Source organism: Malania oleifera, chromosome 12, assembly GCF_029873635.1.
Source record: "Malania oleifera isolate guangnan ecotype guangnan chromosome 12, ASM2987363v1, whole genome shotgun sequence".
In the NCBI taxonomy this organism is placed as follows: domain Eukaryota; kingdom Viridiplantae; phylum Streptophyta; class Magnoliopsida; order Santalales; family Ximeniaceae; genus Malania; species Malania oleifera.
This window is the reverse complement of record NC_080428.1, coordinates 45,668,866-45,689,661: the sequence shown is the minus strand read 5'-3', so window position 1 is coordinate 45,689,661 and position 20,796 is coordinate 45,668,866. Positions and strand designations below refer to the sequence as shown.

General features: G+C 36.2%; 1 protein-coding gene across 2 annotated transcripts; it reads left to right on the top strand.

Moving 5' to 3' along the window:
* The first annotated feature begins 9,624 nt into the window (after positions 1-9,624).
* LOC131144315 (BES1/BZR1 homolog protein 4-like) lies at positions 9,625-14,509 on the top strand. Of its 2 annotated transcripts, XM_058092876.1 has the most exons (3): positions 9,625-10,249; positions 13,260-14,065; positions 14,160-14,509. In XM_058092876.1, exons 1-3 carry the CDS (start codon positions 10,037-10,039, stop codon positions 14,161-14,163), a joined length of 1,023 nt encoding a protein of 340 aa, XP_057948859.1. In that variant the 5' UTR covers positions 9,625-10,036; the 3' UTR covers positions 14,164-14,509. The 2 variants fall into 2 exon arrangements, with proteins under 2 accessions (XP_057948859.1, XP_057948860.1); XM_058092877.1 differs by having other exon boundaries at positions 9,854-10,249; positions 13,260-14,509.
* The last annotated feature ends 6,287 nt before the right edge of the window (positions 14,510-20,796 follow it).

The window sequence follows — 20,796 nt, the reverse complement described above, 5'->3', positions numbered from 1 at the left end:
AAGTAGATGAACACATTTATGAAATCATTCTTATTTTACACTCACACACACGATTAGCCAAGGATAGGGAAGATTAGCCGCCCATACAAGTAGCTTCCCTCTGCTCTAATACCATTACTGCTACTAGGGCACTTACCTTTCTCAGTAAGCCCTCAAAATTATCTTATTAATTATTCGTATTCACATAAATTAACAGATATGCATATAAGGCACTCCCTGTGACAAACACGCCATTTACTTTCCCATGACATGGATTGTGCGGCCCAAAGGTTGGACTATTTGTCCTGGGGGATCCATCTAGACAATAGTCATCTGTACTCTCTGCTAACATCTTCCGCGGGTATATGCAACTCCAACTGTTGGTCCAATTGCCATCGCCTAGGGAGCTAAACTCACCTCACGTAGGTAAATCGGACAAGGTCACTATACACCTCTCAGCACAGGTGAGGGCACACATGGCCACATAACAAATCCCTAGCAACAGTATCGTGCTTACAATACATTGGTCCCAAGGTTTGTAAAGCATATCATGCAATTCAGATAATAGAAATTACCATATAAAAAATTAATTCACATATATTTCCTTTTATTCCAAAAACCCGGCCCCCGACCACAAAGACAATCCGGCTCACAGCCATTTAAACAAATCCCTAGCCCTCAGCCGTCATATCAAATCCCTACATTATTCACAAGCATTTCCAGTATTTCGCAAACAGTTCTAGTATTTCACAAACAGTTCAGTATTTCAGAATCTCAAATCCAGATGTACAATAATTCATACCAATTGAATCATCTACCACACGATTTCCACATTTTAACATAATCGTTCATTTATTTAAAAATACCATATCATATATCCTAGGTTTGTAAAATCCATTTCGAACGGTTGGTTTTCAAAATAACCTTTAAATTCTTATATAAATAAATAAATAAATATATGTGTATATATATATATATATATTTAAACATACCAATTAAATTGATTCAATTTCTATAAAATTACTAACTTAACTTAATCCCCTAATTTGGTTTCCTGAAACTACGCCAGCAGGGACCCCAAAACGATGCCTACGATGCTAACCTGAACTCTGATTTAATAACCCTAATTTAATCAAATCAACCCTAAATCATTTTTACATTTCCTAAGCTCATAAATTTCAAATAATAATTAAACCCCCAAAACAACCAATTTCCTTAATTCCCTAAATCCCACTCTCACTTTGGAGTGGTGCCTAAGACCCCCAAATTGAAATTTTGCTCCGGTCAAAATGACCACGATCGAGACTAGGACCCTATAGTGGTGCCCAATCGTTGATTTAGTTGAAGATTAAAGGAGAAATTAAGGAAAGAGAGGGAGTATACTTTTCACCAAGAGTGATGCCTACGCCGCTCCTACGACAAATCTGCTTCGATAGAAATGTTGGTGGCAGAGATAAGAATCTAGCGGTATCTTTGATTTTTCAATCGAATGAATATTGGAGAAGTAATTTAGGAGAGTGGGAGAGAGGAGACGAGAAGTGGCACAGAGAGAGGACACCTCTCTGCTCTCGGCTTTTCCCTGAAGCTTAGTTTTAGGGTTAAGTTATATAATAATAATAAGAATAATAATAATAATAATATATTAATATATTATATTATTTAATTAATTATTATTATTTAATAAATTTAATTATTTAATTATTATTTTATTTTTTATTTTTTTATTTTTTTTTACACTTCCATGCATATTAATTTTTTTAGGACGTTACATAGGGACCTATGGTCAGTTTACGGCCAAGACTTTTTAATTTAGCTTAAAAACCTGGCGTCAGTCGACCTTTCTATGGTCATTTGAGCTTATAGTCCTACCATGCATGTCATGCATTAATTATTACAGACCAAGGATTATTACAAATCCAAAGAAAATATAACGCAATACAATACAAGATGAAAGAAAAGTAAAAGAACTTCATGCTCTGCTCCTTTGTTATAGCATGGATTGCGCCGAAAGATGTGCTCATTTAAGTGCTTCTCAGCTTCCATTTCTTATCTGTCATCCATGCTTAGAAAAGTAAACATGTTCATACACTTAGCACACAGATGAGACACTATTATTTGTCATAATCAAAATGGGAGACAGACTCAAAAATTCAACAGATCATCTCCAAAGGAAACTACATCTTTAAAAATGAAAAAAGGGAACCGAAAGAAATAAAGAAACTATTAATAAGCGAAATAAGGTTAGTAGAGCTCAATTTTAAAGCAAAGCATTTTCTTTATCGTGCCTTAAATGAGATGTGAATTCGCAAAAGAAATGTGGGACTTGCTTCAAATCACTTATGATGAGCCTAAGAATGAAATAGTAGAGTCGCCTAGCACTACTCATCATGATACTTTAGGAGAAGCACATTATTGCTTCGTAGCCAACGAACAAGAAGAGTCTTGTTCGGAAGATGATGAATATCTTCCTTCATCTGATGAAGTTGTTGAAAATTGTGCTAAAATATATAAAGAATTACTTTTGATGAAGAAGAAGAACAAAAATGTTGAGAAAGAGATTGTTATGGTTAAACTAAGGGAATCCTCATTAAAAGAAGAAAATGATTCTTTTAAAAAGAAAAATGAGGAGCTTATTTTATATTCTCAAAAAGAGCAAGTGAAAATAGAAAACTTGGAGGAAAAATTGTCAAAATGCAAAGCGAAAGAACTTTATCTTTGTTCCTCCTTGAAATATAAAGATGTTTAGCTTAAAAAGTAAAATGAGGAACTTAATGAAAAAACTCAAAAAATACCATGATTTTTTTCAAGAACAAGTAGGAAATTTGAAAAATCAAATTGCAAATGTTTTGAAAGACAAAACTCTCTTGAAAAGAAAAGTTCATGGTAAAGCCACAAGTGTAAAAGGAAACTCCAAGAAATTCTTAGGAGTCAAGAGAAATAATGTTTCCAAAGAGAATTTAAAATCCTCTTGTAATTCTCATGGTTATGCCTCCACAAGTAAAAAGAGTGCAAACAATGCAAAACCCTTACACACAAACAAAGTTCGTTTATATTATGAAAGGAAAGGTCATATTCGGTACTCTTGCCCTTATAGAGGAGCTAAGGCAAAGCAAGGAAGTTTGAATGAGTAGTAAAGAAAAACCCCTCGGCGCCCAAGGAGGAACGAGTACCAAAAGGAATCACATGAATTCCTTGAATTGCTTCCTTAGAAGCTAGGATTAGGAATTAGGTTTCGGTAGATTTGAGCCACACCTAGGAGAAATGAAATAAGTGTTGAACAAATGAATTTATATTATCCTAAAATAGAAACACTTATTTGTTTTGTGGTTAAAGCTCAAATTGTGAAAATTCCAGATTTTGTATTTTAATTTGTTTAAATTATTTTGCTAGAAACTTTTGAGAATCATGCCAATATTGATATGTTCAAATGATAAAACTAATTTGTTGCTTTAAATTGTGTATATGTCATTATCAATTGGTTTCTATTTTAAAAAATGTTGGCTATTGCTTAATGGGATGAAATAGCATGTTAAATAGAAAAAAACCTTATTTTTCTCATATGAATTGCTAAGGTTTGAGTTTATTGATTCAAAAGCATGCTATGGTTTGCTTTGATGATATATGCTTAGTTTAAAAATGTCTAAGCATAGCATAATATATCTCATTCATTAAATTGAGCTTTAGTGATAGCTAATCATAACAAAGTTTGAAAATTTTGCATTGAATGATTGATCCATCATTATATGGTAAAATCTTAGAAATCATCATTCATGTGTTTGCAAGAAAGCCATTCTTGGCTTTTCCAACGTTATGGTTTAGCAAATATTTTGGTTTATGTGTTTAGCACACACTCACCTCACCACCATAGAAGCATATATTAAGGGGGAGAAATTTTTTTTTGAAAAATGATTAGTACCTCTCTTTTTTATGATGATCAAAGGGGGATAAGATATTTTGGTGTCCTCTTTGTTAAGAGAATGTTGTGTGGTGTTATGTATGAAGGAGAAGGGAAATGCATGGAAAATGCATGTGGGGTAGAATGCATGAGGTAATGCAAAGATAATATGAAAGTTCTAATTGCTTACTTGTTTTATTTTGAATGAACTTTCAATCTTATGCATTGCATGTTTAAAACTCTAATGAATATGAAAAATATACTTAAATATTTTTATACCTTATATGCATAAGTTACAGGAGAGCATATTTTAGTCTTATCTAAGAATATGCATAAATTAAGGTGGAGTTTTAAATTATACCCTTTAGGAGAATACTAATGGTTTGTCATCATCAAAAAGGGGGAGAATATTAGCCTTAGAGGTTACATGCACTTAATTGTCTTATTTTGATGATAACAACCCATTAGTGGTTCTAGGTCAGTTTATCTTTACATGTCAAGCCAGAGTAAGTATAAATACAAATGTAAAGATTAAGTGGATTCTTAATAGATTAAAAATCATCAAAAAAGGGGAGAATGTTAGCATTGACGGCTACACCATCATGGTTTATTGTGTTTTGATGATATTAACCTATATGTTGTTCCTAGTGTTTTCCTATCATTACATATCATATTTAGTACAGGTACTTGTACATGAAGTACTGGATCGAAGCCAAAGATCAGACCAAGTAGACATCAAGAAGGAAAAATCAAATGGACTTGTACTCGGAAGGACCCAAGCATGACCAAAGGAAGCTTAATGTAGTCTTATATGTATTTGGGGAGTGTTTTAGGTAGTCTATGTTGTAACTCTTGCAGGTGTGTTTCTTGCATGATTTTTAAGCAAGAGTTGAACACTGCATATGCATACTAAGACACTTGAGTTTATAGGATTGTATTAAAGTCACAAACTCACATTCATGATTTTCAAAGTTAAATTCAAAGAGTTTGTCAAAAACAATCCTAAACTCAAAATATGTTTTCAAAGGGATAAGTTTTTAACATCCTAGTTTTAAGAACATTATTATACTTGGTCTTGATTTTATCAAAACGAGTCTTATGTCCAAAAGCTTCAAGAAGTCAAGCATATTTTCATTAAAGGACATATCGACATACAAGATATCAAAACAAGCTTTCAAATGTGTTTTATCAAACAAGATATCTTATATTCATGGGAAAACTCTTTTGAGCAAGTATTAAACTTAATTAGACTTAATATATTTCATATACTTTTGTCCAAGAATGTTTTAAGCCATTAAAAGGCTTTTGGACAAGGAAAAATAGAGCAATCGTCGACTGGCGTAGTGCAGCCTTGAGTCCTAAACACCCTTTTGTATTTGAGGTATAACTTTTGCTAAAAAAGTCTAAAAAGAACTATCTTAGTGTCCTTGGAAAGCTAAGAAAAAATCTCACAACTTTCATGTTGATGACTTTTTCTTATATAGGGCACGCATCGACAAGAGCAAGGAATTTGTCGACGAATGACTAGTTGACACTAGTCGACGAGTGCAGGGGACTAGTCGAAGAATCCAATGGGCAGAATGACGCTAACAGGAAAAATCGGCTAATTTTGTTTGGGAATAACTCCCAACGGTCTAATAACGACTAGTTGGGTATTTTGACTATAAATACAAGCTATTAGACTTGTTTAGACATGGTTTTGATCATTAGTACAAGCATTTTAGTGAAAAACATCTTTAAATCCAAGACCTAATACTTTGCACTTGCATTTTAGTTATTCATTCACAAAGTGTTCAATCTCTCTTTCTCATTCATCTTGTTTGAATCATTTCTTAAGAGAGTAATGTGAGATTGTGTTGTAATTATTATTAGATCATTGTGAGGGGTATTTCTTTGTAATCATCTAGTTATTGTAAGGTTCTTTGTGAACCATTTGGTGAAGGTTCTTTGTGAACCGAACTAGCAAAGCAACTTGGTGATCCTTGTGGCTCTTGGTGAGCCCGGTAGGGATTTGTTCCCAAGTTGTAAGACTTCTCCACCGGTGAAGGAGTTTTATAGTGGATTGTGAAATCCTTGGCTTGGTGCTAAGGCGTGAGCGTAGGCTTGGTGTCGAATCACGTTAAAACTTCGGTGTTAAGCTTTCTCTCCCTATACTCTATAATTTATATCTTGTGCTTGATTTATATTTTATATATTGTGATATAATTGTTTTCCATCTTGCCAAGACTTTTATTTTGTAGAGAGAAAATCTTGAATACGCGAAAAGAGACATTCACCCCCTCCCCTCTGACTCTATATTGTATATCTGTTGCGGGGCACACAGATATACTCCCGAGCTACGACGCGTATCATTTTCTTTTTTTCCTCTCTCTGCCTTCTCGTTCTCTCACTCCCTTCGATCTTCCTCTCTCTCTCTCTCTCTTTTTCCTTTCTTTTTTCATTCTTCATTTTCTTTTTCTTTGCATCTTTCTTTTTTCTTTTTCTGATTCTGTTTTCTCTTATTTTGCAAGTCTCAAAGGGAAAAACAAAACTCTCATATCCAAATTTGGATTTCCGCACCAAAGATAAGTTCTCTATGATCTCCACTTTTTTTCTATTTTCTCAAATCTTATTTCATTTTCTTTCTCTTTCCTACAAGCCGAACATGCTTTGATCAGATTTGACTTGGGTTGTAATTTAATCTAGATTGGACTTTGGGTTTGGACTTAATTGGGATTGGCCAACTGGGTCGGGCCAAATATGATTTAATTTGGATTTCTGGATTCTAATTCAAATGGGTATTTAGATATGGGCATTTTTAGATCCAAATTTGGATTCAAGCTTCCGGATCCGAGCCAAGAATATTGGGTTGAAATTAAATTCTGTTCAAGGTTGTTATTCAAATTAAAACTCAAATTACAAAATCTAAAATTAAAAATTCAACCACAATAGGAATTTAAACAAAATATCAAATTTTAAAAACCAACCTCTTGTTTATGAATTCTCCAATTTACCAACCTACTTTTTCTTCACATGAACTCTCTTAGGCCTCCACTTACTAAGCTCTTTCTTCAATCTTCAGTTTTTTTTTTTTTTTTTCTTTTCCCAATACTACACTCTCAACAACTCAATTTTTCCTCCCAAATCTTTCTTAAAATTTCTTTTTCAAAGAGCAGTTCCTCCCTTCATGTCCTCTGCCAACAATTCTATAAATCTTGCTTATTTATAGGCTATGGAAAGAACCTTGATTAAATTTGATTAACCAAACTATTTTCAATTGATCAATCAAACTTAAAACTAATTTGTCAATTAAATTGATTAATCAATTTTAAATTGTTCAATCAAATTAAAAAACTAATTAGTTTTTAATTCTAATTTCATAACTGAAATTCTTTTATGTGTGTGTTGGTGTGAGTATGGAAAAGCTGGCCCACGAAAATTTTTATTCTATGCATTTTCTTTTTATTCATTTTCAATGTACTCAATTTTACATTTTCCATGTATTCATTTTTTTTTTATTTTTTCCTATATTTACACAATTATGTATAAATTCAAAAATTAGACTAAGAAAATACCCAAATGGACACTAAAATTAGACCTAAAAAAAAAAATTCTGCTATATAAGCCCTCGGACAAAATGAGGTATCTACAACCTTTGGTAGATGATAATGTATAAGGGACAAAGAAAACCTAAGGAAGAGACACTCTTTGTAAAATATAATTAATTCAAAGACCCTTGAGGAAATCTAATTAACTCCTTATGGATGTTATAATGCCTATAAGAATGTTATGATTTGATTAGTTCCTTGATACTCCATCCCTTATCACTAACCTAGCTAAAATGCCAGCTTTGATGGAAATAAACCTCCCCCAAAGAATAGGCTAAGAAATCCAATAGATAACCAAAGGGTTACATACTTGAGCTACTTTTTTTAAAGTCGACGAAGGGCTACTCACATTCTTCTCCACTTTCGGTGAATGTTAGAATGTGAACATGTATTGAACAAATTGAAGTAACACCTAAATGTTCTTCCCTACACATAAAGCCAAATGTTTAAGACCCAATTGTATCTATACTTGTTGTGTTTAAGCAACTTGTGAGTACGACATTGGTATGAGAAAAAGATAAGATCCAAAAGCACATCTATATTTTAGTAAAGCCTTCAATTAACCCTAATAAAGGCACTCTCGAGCTAAAAAAAATAAATAAATAACTTGTGCTATTATATTTATAACATGAATGCTACGTGCTTACTCTTAAGATCACATCATTATTATTCAGACCAATAAACTAATCAGGCACATCTTGCACACACAGAGAGAGAGAGAGAGAGAGAGAGAAGAAGAAGAAGAAGAAGAAGAAGAAGAAGCCTAGGCCTACCACCAAAGCCCAAGTTTTAGCTAACTTAATCACTTAATGCACATTAGTAAATCCTAATCCTAAAAAACCAACGAATCGCACACTAAGCATAGCAATTCGATCAAATGGTCAATCGAAATTTTATTTTACCCTATAGAATTTGAATTGCACATCGTTGTTTTGTTTTGCTTGAGCATAAAAGAATGAAAGAGTTTCTCCCTCCAAACAAAGTATTAAAACATGCAGGATGGACCTTGCATATAAATGATTATTTAATAAAAGAAGTCAGCAAAGTAGGCATTGTCTTAATATCACCAAAAGTAGATGAATCTAAATATGCCTTTGTATTTTAAGTTAAAGCAATTGATAATGAAATTGAGTATGAAGCCACTGATCATCAACCTAAATTTAGATCAAGAAATAGGAGTATAGATTTTAATGCATATAGTGATTCTCATTTAGTGGTTAGCCAACTCTTTTGGCTCGTACAAAGCTTAGGGTCCCTTAATGCAAAGATAATTGTGGAAGGATAAGGTGCTAATCTCTTACCATCCTTCACAAATAATTTAGATTTCCCTACTAATAATGCCTAGGTGAAAGCAATATCTATATTGGGGACCTCAATACTAATTGATCTAAACAAGATGATAAAGCTTGAGACTATTCCAACTCAAAGTATGGATAAAAGATAATGTAAGATATGCAAGTTAGTTCTATGCTCTAGCGTGTAAATTTATGTCCACATGATTTTTTATAACCCTAGTAAGTTTGTGTGAATGATTGGGTGATCGTATTTTAGATGATTCTTTAATTATATTTTTATCATTCATTTACTTATATACTGCTTGATATCAACATTTTTAGCAAGTACTTAAATACAAAATCTTAATGATAACTTATTATACTATATATATATATATATATATATATATATATATATATATATAGATTTCAACTTACTATCGGATGAATGTGATGCTTTAATATAATTATGAGATAATTAATTAAGATTATATGTATACATAAAAGTCGGTGTGACGATTCAAAACCCATCATCTAGTTTTATGACTACTTTCATTCTATGAAAATTAAGCATGAACAAAATGTAAGTGTTTAACCTCTTATTTAGTTGTCAGGATTTTATAATAAATATGAAAAATAAAAGTAAAAAAAAAATATATATATATATATATATATTTTACTATCATCTTTCTTGAATATTAAAATAATAAAGTGATCCATATGAAAAATAAACGCACAACACTTGCAGGTTTGGATCAAAATATAGTTTTGTAGTTTTGAATTTTCAAAGTTCATTAATTTATGGAAGATGAAGCTTCCCTCTTAATATTTTATCCTCCTATAGGATTAGTCATGCCATTCTGCCTTTACGTATGTGTAAAATTTCAGAATTGCCCCTGCAGTGCCATTATTCGACAGCATGGCAAAACTACAGGACCACAACAGATAGAACGGTACCGTTTCAGATGGCACCGCCAATAAAACGACCCTGTCCCCCACGTTTCCGCTTGTAAGACCCGAGATTCCGGCATGAGGACCCAATGGTTCTCTCGTAATTATAATCATTAAACATGGGCAATGATCGAGACCCGCTGTATTTAGCTCACCTTCCCCAATCCCCTTCATCATTTACTTGATTACTGGTTTTAGCTGTACCAATTCGCCGGGTTCGATTCCTCATGAAAACTCATCATTTTCTCGAGAAAATTTTGGATCTTGTATAGCGATTTACCGATTGAAGGAGGTTTTGCTGCTTAATTTTCATTTTTTCAATTTCTATTTATTTTTTCTGGAGGGGAGCCATGACGGGGACGAGGCTTCCGACATGGAAGGAGAGGGAGAACAACAAGAGGAGAGAGAGGAGGCGGCGAGCGATCGCTGCAAAGATCTACACAGGTCTGCGGATGTACGGTAACTACAAGCTCCCGAAGCACTGCGACAACAACGAGGTCTTGAAAGCTCTCTGCAATGAAGCTGGTTGGACCGTCGAAGAAGACGGCACCACTTACAGAAAGGTAAAATCAACAATTGAACTTTCACTTATCGTTCTGTGTCATTTTCCTCCCGGCTAATTGAATTTTAGCAATGTGCTTGCAAGTGGAGATTAGATGCGCCGGCGGCCGTAGCTTAGAGCTTATGGATCGCAGATCTAAAAATCTTTTGGAGTTTGTAAATTTTCGCGTTCCTTTCAACCATCGTTTTTAGATATTTAGATAGTCATCGTGCGTACAAAACAACCGAGCTTGGAGTCTTCAATCCACTGTCTATGGTTCTTGTTAATGTGCGCCGCCTTCATTCGCGTATGGCCGCACAAATCTCCCCTTCCTTTCATGAACTTCCCTTCCGTTCTGTGCCTGAAATTCGTTTTTTTCATATTCCTGATCAACGGTTCAGATTCACTAGTTGACTACCCCCCGGCGTACGATAGAACAGTTTCGACCTGGTTCATTTTCTTTTCTTTTCTTTTCTTTTCTCCAAACGCACGAAACACAAAGTTCTAAGATTCTCTGCTAGACTGCTATTCAGCTCATAGCCGAGCGAAAGACGCACAGGACGAACCACACACTTGGACCACAGAGACCAGGCAGGGAACATTTTCTTTCGGACAGGAATACCCTCCGAATTACTATTTAATCACACCCCTAACCCTATGCCCAACCCATATAAAATCAAGGTTCCTTCTCTCCCTCTCTCTTTTATTGGTTTTTTTTTTTTTCAAGGGGCGGGGGACAGGGACAGTTTAGTCAATTTAAGTTGGGAGTAAGGTTTATTTCATCTCCTTTATTGAACCTTCACCCTGCTTTATTACAACTGATGTTCTCTCAGGGTTTTTGTCTCGACATCGTTTCTTCTTTTAGCGAATAGGATTCCAACCTCCGGGCACTTTCATTTTCCCGTGAAAACTCCCCCCGGCCCTTAGGTTTCCGAAATTGCCTCTGGAAAGCCCGCGAGTTTTGAGGGCACTTTGGTCATTTCATCTCCTACTAATCTCGACGACGACCGCCGATCGTGTTATGAAATGAAATCCTTTTAATTGGACTTTCTTTTCCGGGATTCCCGGGATAATACTTTTCCCCTCTTTTAGCATTTTGGCGTGTGGGTGTGGGCCGGTGTTGTTAATCAAGGCTTAAGGGGTTGTGTATTTTAATTTTTATGATATTTATTTAATATAAAATAACAATGATGAAGAGATTGCGAATTCTTGGATTCCCTTTGTTAATTTGTATGGTTAGGCAATGAGCGTGTGGGGGATTTTGACGTTCAGGTGGAGATGTTGGGAGATGGCGTGTCGTGGGGTACAATATAAGCATATGGTTGACATTAATTATCATTTTAAGACATCTGGTCTGCTTGTAATTACAGTATTGCCACCATTTCAGATGAGGCTTGCGTAGCCCAAAGGATTTTCATCGTCTCCTACCTGTATATAATATGCCTTTGGCTTGAAAGAATTTAGATTTACACTTTTTTCATATTTGGGTTTTGGGCATTCCAGGTTGAGGGCGGTGTTCAAATCTGTGAGAAGATGGTAGCTCAAACCTGCATTTACTGGTCGGCTGTCATATGGGACCTTGGACTATTATATAGGAAATCATCAAAGTTTGATCCCAATTACTATAATTGCATAGAAAGCCCAGACCCAAGCCTTGACCCATAGTTTCCAGCTTAATATTATAGCTGCTCTCTGACTTATCGTTATGGGGATTGTGAATTCCCTTTATATGCTTTCCAGGGCATCCACATCACCTGGGGGGACTGTTGATCTCAGATGCTGGACCATTAATCAGTGGCTCCCAAGTGCACTGGACTGTCCAATGCACCGCAAACTGACCATGGTCCTTTAAATTTAATTGCTTTGAGAAAATGCATGAAAAAAATTTGTGACTACCTGTTAAATTAGTTAGTTTGAATTGGTGTTATTAGCTTTTGGCAGTGAAAATTTGTTGTTTGGTCTCGAATGGTTTTTATCTCTTTTTTTTTATTATTCAAAATTTTTCTGGTTTTTGGAAGTGAAAATTTGTTCCTTGGTTTCAAATGAATTTTTTCCATTTTTCCACATTAAAAATTTGTCTGGCAAGGTATAAGTTGGCAATTTTGGTTGCATACTTTTTCATTAGTGGAAGTCTGGCAAACCCATGCTGGGCAGTGAGCACTGACCTGTGCTTAAATTTGCTTTTGATGAGTCATCAAGCAATGTTATGTTTAAGTAATCAATAATAATTCTAATTTTAGCATATGGTTGAAATAGATATTGATTTCAAGTGGGTTTTAGTTATTGTATTCTGACTTTGATTGGTGCAACTGAGAAATGAACATCTATTATATTGTTTCGTCTTGTGGCATGTGCCAAGAAAAAAAATAAAAAATTCATTATATGCCATGTGAATCAGTGCGATACTGTTCAATTGACAAAGTCAAGCGCGCTATTGACTCCATTTATTGGATGGTCTCTGCATTGTAGTTCACAATCTTATTTTGGATCTTGGACTTGGAGTTCTTTCAGTGTTGAGGTAGATAACATATGCTCGGCGCAGCATTTGTTAAATGAGTAGGCCACTCTATTCATTCATTGACGGCTCTTGGTTGGCCCTATAGACCAGTATATTTAATGAATCGAGTGAGCATATTTTGATTTTAAGAGTAAGACTTGACAATCAGGAAATAAACCTTTATGCAATTGGTTGTTAAAAATTTGTCTTAGTTGTTTTTTTTTTTATAACCCGAGAACTCTAGCCACCATCGTGCCACATTGGACACAATGGTGCAGCATAAAACCCAAGGGAGATGAGATGTTACCGTCCATCCATTAACGCACCCTTGGTAATTCACCGGCATAATGCCTCAAAGGGAAATCAAACCCGTAACTTGGGGTGGGTGCATGAAAGTTTGTTTCTGTTGCTGCAAAATTCATCTGAATTGAAAATAAAATCAGTGAAAGTCCATTAGCAAAGGAGTTAGTACAACACCCCAACTTGTCAGAACTGAAATTTGAATTAGTTCACAGTATCATCTTTGCATTTGCAGGGTTGCAAGCCCATGGAGCGTATGGAAGTTATTGGTGGGTCAGCATCAGCTAGTCCCTGCTCATCATACCACCCAAGCCCATGCGCATCCTACAATCCAAGTCCTGCTTCATCACCCTTTGCAAGCCCAGTTTCATCCCATTATACTGTCAATGCCAATGGTAATGCCGATGCCAATTACCTTATCCCATGGCTCAAAAATCTCTCCTCTGGCTCATCATCTGCCTCATCCAAATTCCCTCATAATTTATTCATTCGTGGGGGTTCCATCAGTGCTCCGGTCACCCCTCCATTGAGCTCCCCAACTGCTCGAACTCCAAGATTCAAGAATGACTGGGATGATCCAACTGCTGGTCCAGCCTGGGCAGGGCCGAATAATGCTGCCCTGACCTCTTCAACACCTCCTAGTCCTGGCCGTCAAACCCCACCTGATTCAGGATGGCTTTCCAGTATCCAAGTTCCTCAAGGTGGACCAGCTTCTCCCACCTTCAGCCTTGTCTCAGCAAATCCATTTGGCTTTAGGGAGGAAGCTTTTACAGGTGGAGGGTCTCGGATGTGGACTCCGGGGCAAAGTGGGACGTGCACACCATCTCCAATGTTGACTCCTGGGCAGAGTGGGACATGCTCTCCAGCTCTTGCTGCAGGTTCTGATCACACTGCCGATGTTCCAATGTCTGATGGGATTGCAGCCGAGTTTGCATTTGGCAGTAATACAACAGGGTTGGTGAAGCCTTGGGAGGGGGAGAGGATCCATGAGGAGTGTGTATCTGATGATCTTGAGCTCACGCTTGGGATCTCTGGAACCAGGTAAAGCTGGAAAAAATTCAATGTAGAATTGATGCAATGTGGTGAATTCTTATCAATTTGGTTTGCTAACTAATAGCTTCTTTTCACGGTGCAGCTAGAGAGGCATGTCAAGGGAGAGGAAGAATTATCCATGAGTCTCTCGATTTGGCTTTCTATCATCTTCTCTTTGTGCAAAATTTAACTAGAGATGATTTTTAGTTTGGGGTGTCTGGGTTGCTGTGGCAGGTGAGTTATAGTTTTATACGAAGTAGGAGGTGCAGCCTTCGGTGGTTTTCACCCCATCTTTCTGCTTAATTTTCCATTTTTCTGTTGTTTCTGCCAAAGAGGAAAAAAAAAAGTTTCACTATATCAATGATTCACCAATTTGATTGCTTTATGTATTTGTTTTAGTGATTGATGCTATGGATATCAATGATCAACTGATTGCAAATTAATTTCTGACAATAATGGTGCATCTTCATTCTGTTCCTCTGTTTTGAGTGCTTTTGCTTTGTTTAATCTTTATTTTGACTGCACTTTCTTTACTTTTGTGCTTGTGTTTCACTGCTAATGCATTTAAAACTAGAACAAATTTCAAAATTTAATGAGAAATTTATGATAAAATGACTTGATATGTGTGAGAATGGATGGATCATGATTTGGTCCCCTTGTGAGTGAAGAATTAACTAATTGAAGGGACACTAACTCGGTTTGCATAGAATGACGCAAGGCAGAGCTCTGTTGCAAGGCAATACAAATGAATGTTATAGGGAGGCTACAGAAAAGAAAATTAGGCAGAGTCTTGTGTTGCTGTTTGGTATGATTTTTATTTTTCTGATCCCCTGCAAGGACGCAAAATAAATAATGATTAGTCAAATTCAACATGGGTCAAGTCCATAATCTAGGCTAAAACATTAACTTTAGACTTTTACACGCCTGCTAATGAGAAGTCTTCTAAACAATGCTTAAAGTAGTTCTATTCCGAGATCATAAACTATCTTTTGGAAAGCTATGTTCGCTCAAGAAAGTAATGTTTAAAAAAGAAATGCAGGTTGGAGCTATTTGGAATAAGAAAACATATGCGCACCCTTTGTTTTTGGGAGGGAGGGTTGTTGAGAATGATTTAGTGTTTAAAGCAAAATGCTCTTCAAAGAATGAACCGACGCCATGCCAAGTGAATAAGTGATTTATTTACAATAAGTAATATGAATATGCCTCATGCAAAATATAACAAGGGAATATCTTAAACATATAATAATGATTAAAATAACTAAATTGAGACAGCTTATATATAATGTGAAACGGTAACTATAGAAATGAAGAAGCTGCCAAATAATCAAAATGGTAAGATCAATACGGGTTGGAAGCATGTGCATGCCAATGATACCTTTAAAACGAGCAACGAAAAGCATATAATCGACTCCTATCCACTATTAATTCACATAGTGATTGATGAAATATTCTTGAAAAAAAAAAGCCGAATGATTGAAATTTGGTTCATGTAGACCCTTGTAGGGAGTTTCGTCAACACGAAGATCATAATTGTAAAGGTCCTTCTAGCACGGCATCTTCCCTACAAGTGCATAAGGTTTGTTTAGCCAAAGGTCCCTGATATAATAGGGCTCGCCAAAATGCGGATCTTCTAAATATGAGGTCTTCCTTACATGTTGAGGCTTGTGCAAGTGTTCGTCAAAGCACGAAGGACACCCATCACATAGGGGCTCCCTTTTATGTAATGGCATGCAAGCACGCGAGAACACTTTTTACTTGTGGGAGTTCTAAAGTGGCTCCAAATTCGCAGAAGCTCCTCAGCATATGTAGACTCTAAGAGGGCTATGTAGTGCACAAGGCTACTCAATATTAGGAGTTCCGACGCACTAAATCTTTGTAATGCATAGAGGAATCTCAATGTATAGGGGCTTCACAAACACATAAGGGGCTCACTAATGCATGTGGGCTCCCTAGCATATGGAGGGTAACGAATGGGGGGATTCCCTAGCGTGAGCGAGCTCCCAATCAAACACAAGCTTCCAAGCGTGTGGGTCTTTACATGTGGGGTTTTCTCACAGGAGCTTTGCAGCACACATGAGCGACTCCCCAATATATAGCTCATAATGCACAAGGGACTTCCATGGGCATGGGCTCTTTGCAAGGCTCCCTAAAATGTGGGTCTCTCATGCTACATGGGTGTACCCAACCCAATTTTGGTAGGGGGATGTTTCCATAATGCGCACAGGAATCCCTAGTGCATCGAGGCTCCACAGTGTGTAGGGGTCTCCCTAGCTAGTGTGTTGAAACTCCATAGCAGTGTGGAGGGTCCCCAGTGTGCAAGGAGCTCCCTAGTGCATAAGGGCTCTCCAATGTACAAAGGTTCCCTTGTATGTGAGGGCTTCTGAGCATGTGGGTCTCTCATTCGCATAGGGTCTACCCAACATAAGAGGACTTTGTTGCTCTCAAGATTCTCCTTACATAGCCAATTTTTATTTTAAACATAATGAGTTGCTGGTTTAAAAGAATACTGATGGGAGAGAAAAAAAAAAAGGTAAAAGCTATTAGAGTCTCAAATATATGTGTATGTATTTTATGCAAAGCAATAAACATAAGAAGATAGACAAATTATAATTGTTGAAAAGGCACTCCCAAGGAAGTTGGGAAAGAAAAACTCATTGCCTCAACTAGTTTTCTTGCTAAAATTATCCTCACATGCAAGGATTCCCTTGCGGCTAAGGATCTCTGAGGCTACAAACACATGAGCAATTACATATGTGAATTTCTTATTGAAGATGGAATGAGCATGAAAGGCATCCAAGGATGGGATGAAAATGAAGTTAAGGAAGGGATAGCATGATGATCGACCCCCTAATAGTGGAATATATGTGATAACATCAAATGTAGTGTGAAGGATACTGTTAGGATCGAGGGAGTTCACATGCAAGGAGCTATCACATGCAAACTTGATGTACATAAGTGGGCACCAATTTGACCCAAAAGTTTAAGTCTTTATGCATTAAGCCCAACCATATATATAAGCACCCATTATCTACTCTCTTTTTTCAATGTGAGACAAACTCACAAGTGAAATTATCAACAATATTTCCCTTACTTGTGAGCTCCAAAGACTCCCCTTCAATGAAAGCCATTATTGAATACTCCATGTCATGCAACCAACTAGGAGTCATTACTCAACTATAGGAAAAGGCACAAAATCATGGGAGTTCATCCATTTATGGGATTAGCATCCATAGGATCCACCGCTCCTTTTCCATGGTGCCTACATCCGTAGAATAACATGCATTAACACTTGAGTCCATTTTGAACCATCGGCTCAAAGACTACTTGTTAAGATTAGGGGAGTCTTCATGTGAGAGGAGTCTTCACACAGGTTCGACATACATATGAGTAAGCACCTCCCATCCTACAAGTTTTCAAATGTTCGACAAACTGATGAGTGGAATTCCCAACAGCTACAATGTCCCATATTCTATAGATGGAAGTGACATAATTGGCATAATGACCACAATGATCAATGTACCATAGGTAAAGAGTGATGGATGTGACAGAGAAACCACAATGATTGATGTCCCAAAAATGGGGAGTGATGTCCTAAAATTGGACAGTGATAGAAGTGGCATGAACACCGCAATAGCTGACATCCTAATAGCAAGGATTGATGAAATGTCCAAAGACTATAATAGTTGACATCTCAAAAATGTGCAAGCATTTATAAAGGTGTCGTAGAGACAACAATAGTTGAGATTCCAAAAGGTGACAAAAGTGGTGCATGGACAACAACAATCAAAATTATAAAGAGAGGAGTGTAAAGACCACAATAATACACAATCAAAACATGGGGATTGATGGAAGTAGCACCAAAACCAAATGGTCAACGTCACAAAAGTGAAGAGTAACAGAAGTGGCATAAACATCACAATGGCTGATGTAAACAAAATGGGTAGTGAACCATGGATACTACAATGATTAACTTCCCAACGATAAGGAGTTATAGAAGTTTCACAAAGCTCACAACAGTCCACATCCCAAAACTAGGTAGCGATGGAAGTGGCATAAATACCACAATGAGTGATGCCCTACAATCAAAAAGTGATGAAAGTGATATAAAGACCACAACATTAATTGGCTCCCACACATCAAGAATGATATAAGTGGCATAAAGGCCATAATAGTCGATATTCCAAACACTACAAAAAAACTAGATTTTAGTGACAAAAGTATTAGTAACAATTTTAATTTCGTCACTAAAAGTATCTTATTAGTGACAGTTTTTAGAAACCGTCACTACTTGTGTAAGTATTAGTGCCGGTTTACAAAACCGTCACTAATACTTTTGTCACTAAAACCCAATTTTCTCCCTCAAAGCATCGCGGGAAACCACTTTTCGCGCGGAAACTATCCCGGAAAAATATTAGCGACATTTTTTTGGGTATTAGTGATGAATTCAAAGTATCACTAAAAGCCACTTATTAGTAACGGTTAAATAATCATCATTAATAGTATTATATTAGTCATGGTTCTATAAGTCGTTACTAATAATGCATGTTGACTGTAAAAAAAAGTCAACAATATTAGTGACGGTTCCTAAAAACCATCACTAATAATACTTTTGTTGATTGGGAAAAAATCAACAACATTAGTGACGGTTTATTAGAACCATTACTAATAGCCTATTATTAGTGACGAATTTGCTAAACCATCACTAATAGTGTTTTTATTTTAAAAATAAATAAATTATTTATTTAACAATATTAGTGACGGTTTAGAAGAACCGTCACTAATAATATGTTATTAGTGACAGTTTATGGAAACCATCACTAATATGCTAGTATTAGTAACAATTTATGGAATCGTGACTACTAATGGAAAAGTCAACTATATTAGTGACGGTTTATGAGAACCGTTACTAATATCCTATTATTAGCAACGAATTTATTAAACTATCAATAATAATCTTGTATTAGTAGCGGTTTATGGAACCTTCACTAATAATTAAAACAAGTAGTTTAGCTTACAGATAATTCAAACCTAAAGGTAAGGCCTTCCCATAGAGACAGAGATGGCCAAGGAATCACCTCGTCGTGCCGGACAAACATGCTAGCCCCATTAGTGTTCTAGGTCACCTAAGTGGCCAAGAACATGCACAACAAAACCAATGCTACCCAAAATCATGTACATTTTGAATGAGCAATTTAAGAGACAAGTACATGATTCAAACCAATATTTGGTCAGGTATCCAAACAGATTCAAAAATCTATCTGGGTGTCATCCCTTAAAATCATTCTACTTTCCAAAGCAGCACCCTGAGACCAAAGCTGTTGGCTAGCAATTCAAGCAAATGCACACTCGATCAGTACTAGGGAAGGTAAAGCTCTAACATCCTGCAATTTTAAATTTAAACCAAAGAAAAAAACTAGCAATGATGCTAGATCAAGCTCCTAGAAGCCTCTCAAGCTGCCACCTTTCTCTTTAGTCAGCTCAAATGCAAGAATTTGATGTGAAAATCTAAGAAACTCAGCCCCAGGGATTTCCATTACCACTGGTGATTCATCTTTTACTTAAGCCTTGAAAACCGAGTTAAAACCAGAGACATGCTCTAGTACAAAGACTTTCCCCCAAAGATCTTTTTCTTCAACGACTTCCACTATGTCATATTCACATTTTTTTTTTCAAGTTAGAACGTGTCATTTCAGCCTTCCAGTGTTTTTATAATGTAGAGCCCTGAATCCGGTGGGGCCTCGAGTGCTATTCTCCATACATATATCTCTGATACCACAACTGTAATGTTAGCGACCCGAACCTGAAAGGGGGTCCTAGGTGCCCCTGTCCATACACTCAATATAAAACATGTAGTGGAAGACAATTAACCTCAAACACTTTACTAGAGTTCTAAACCATCCCAGTTACTCATATGTGTCCCCATGTTATATATATATTACATCCCAAATTAAACAAACATAATAAACTAGTGTCTCGCTTACACTTACAATAACTACAAAAACTAATCCTAGCCCCATAGCACGCTAGGCTCAATTCCCTGTAGGACCTAAAATATAAGATAGATATTGGGGTGAGACACTTCTCAGTAAGGTGGATTAAATTATCATCAGTGTGTGGCTAACATGAGTTATAGTGTGAACACAATACATTCATATATTTAACTATAAGTGAAATGGCATTTGAAAACTATACTCACACCTATATAACTGAAAATACATACATTTTCCTTGATAACATACTTTCGGCTCAATATAGCCCATTTTTCATAAATTACATATATGAATAAAGAACCTTTATTGGGTCATCATATAACATCATGAATAACCCCAATGATCAAGTTGTGCGGTCCGAAGACTGGACTTAGCCATGGTTGGCCTACCACTTAGCTAAGTCAAACATACTCGTATGTAAGTCCAATTTGCCTACCCAGCTTGGTCCGGACTCCAGGGGAATACACAACCCTTCTTTAACCAAATCAACTATCCAATTACCAACACTCTCAAAATAGTGTGGTTGCACTGACATATTTCACTAGCTATGGTACCAAGTTTCCAAAAAAGCTAGTCTCTCAGGGTTCATAAACCATATATATAATTTACATAGTAAAAACAGTAATGTGATCTCATTTTCACAATTCGGTATAAATCATCTTATTCATAAATTTGTATAAAACCTGTCATATCATAACTCGGTATAAAATCGTCATATCATATCTCGGTATAAAACTGTTATGTCATAAC

Coding starts and splice junctions, on each gene's coding strand:
- LOC131144315 (XM_058092876.1), top strand. CDS start 10,037: ATGACGGGGACGAGGCTTCCGACATGGAAGGAGAGGGAGAACAACAAG. Junction 10,250..13,259: donor ACGGCACCACTTACAGAAAG/GTAAAATCAACA, acceptor TTGCATTTGCAG/GGTTGCAAGCCCATGGAGCG.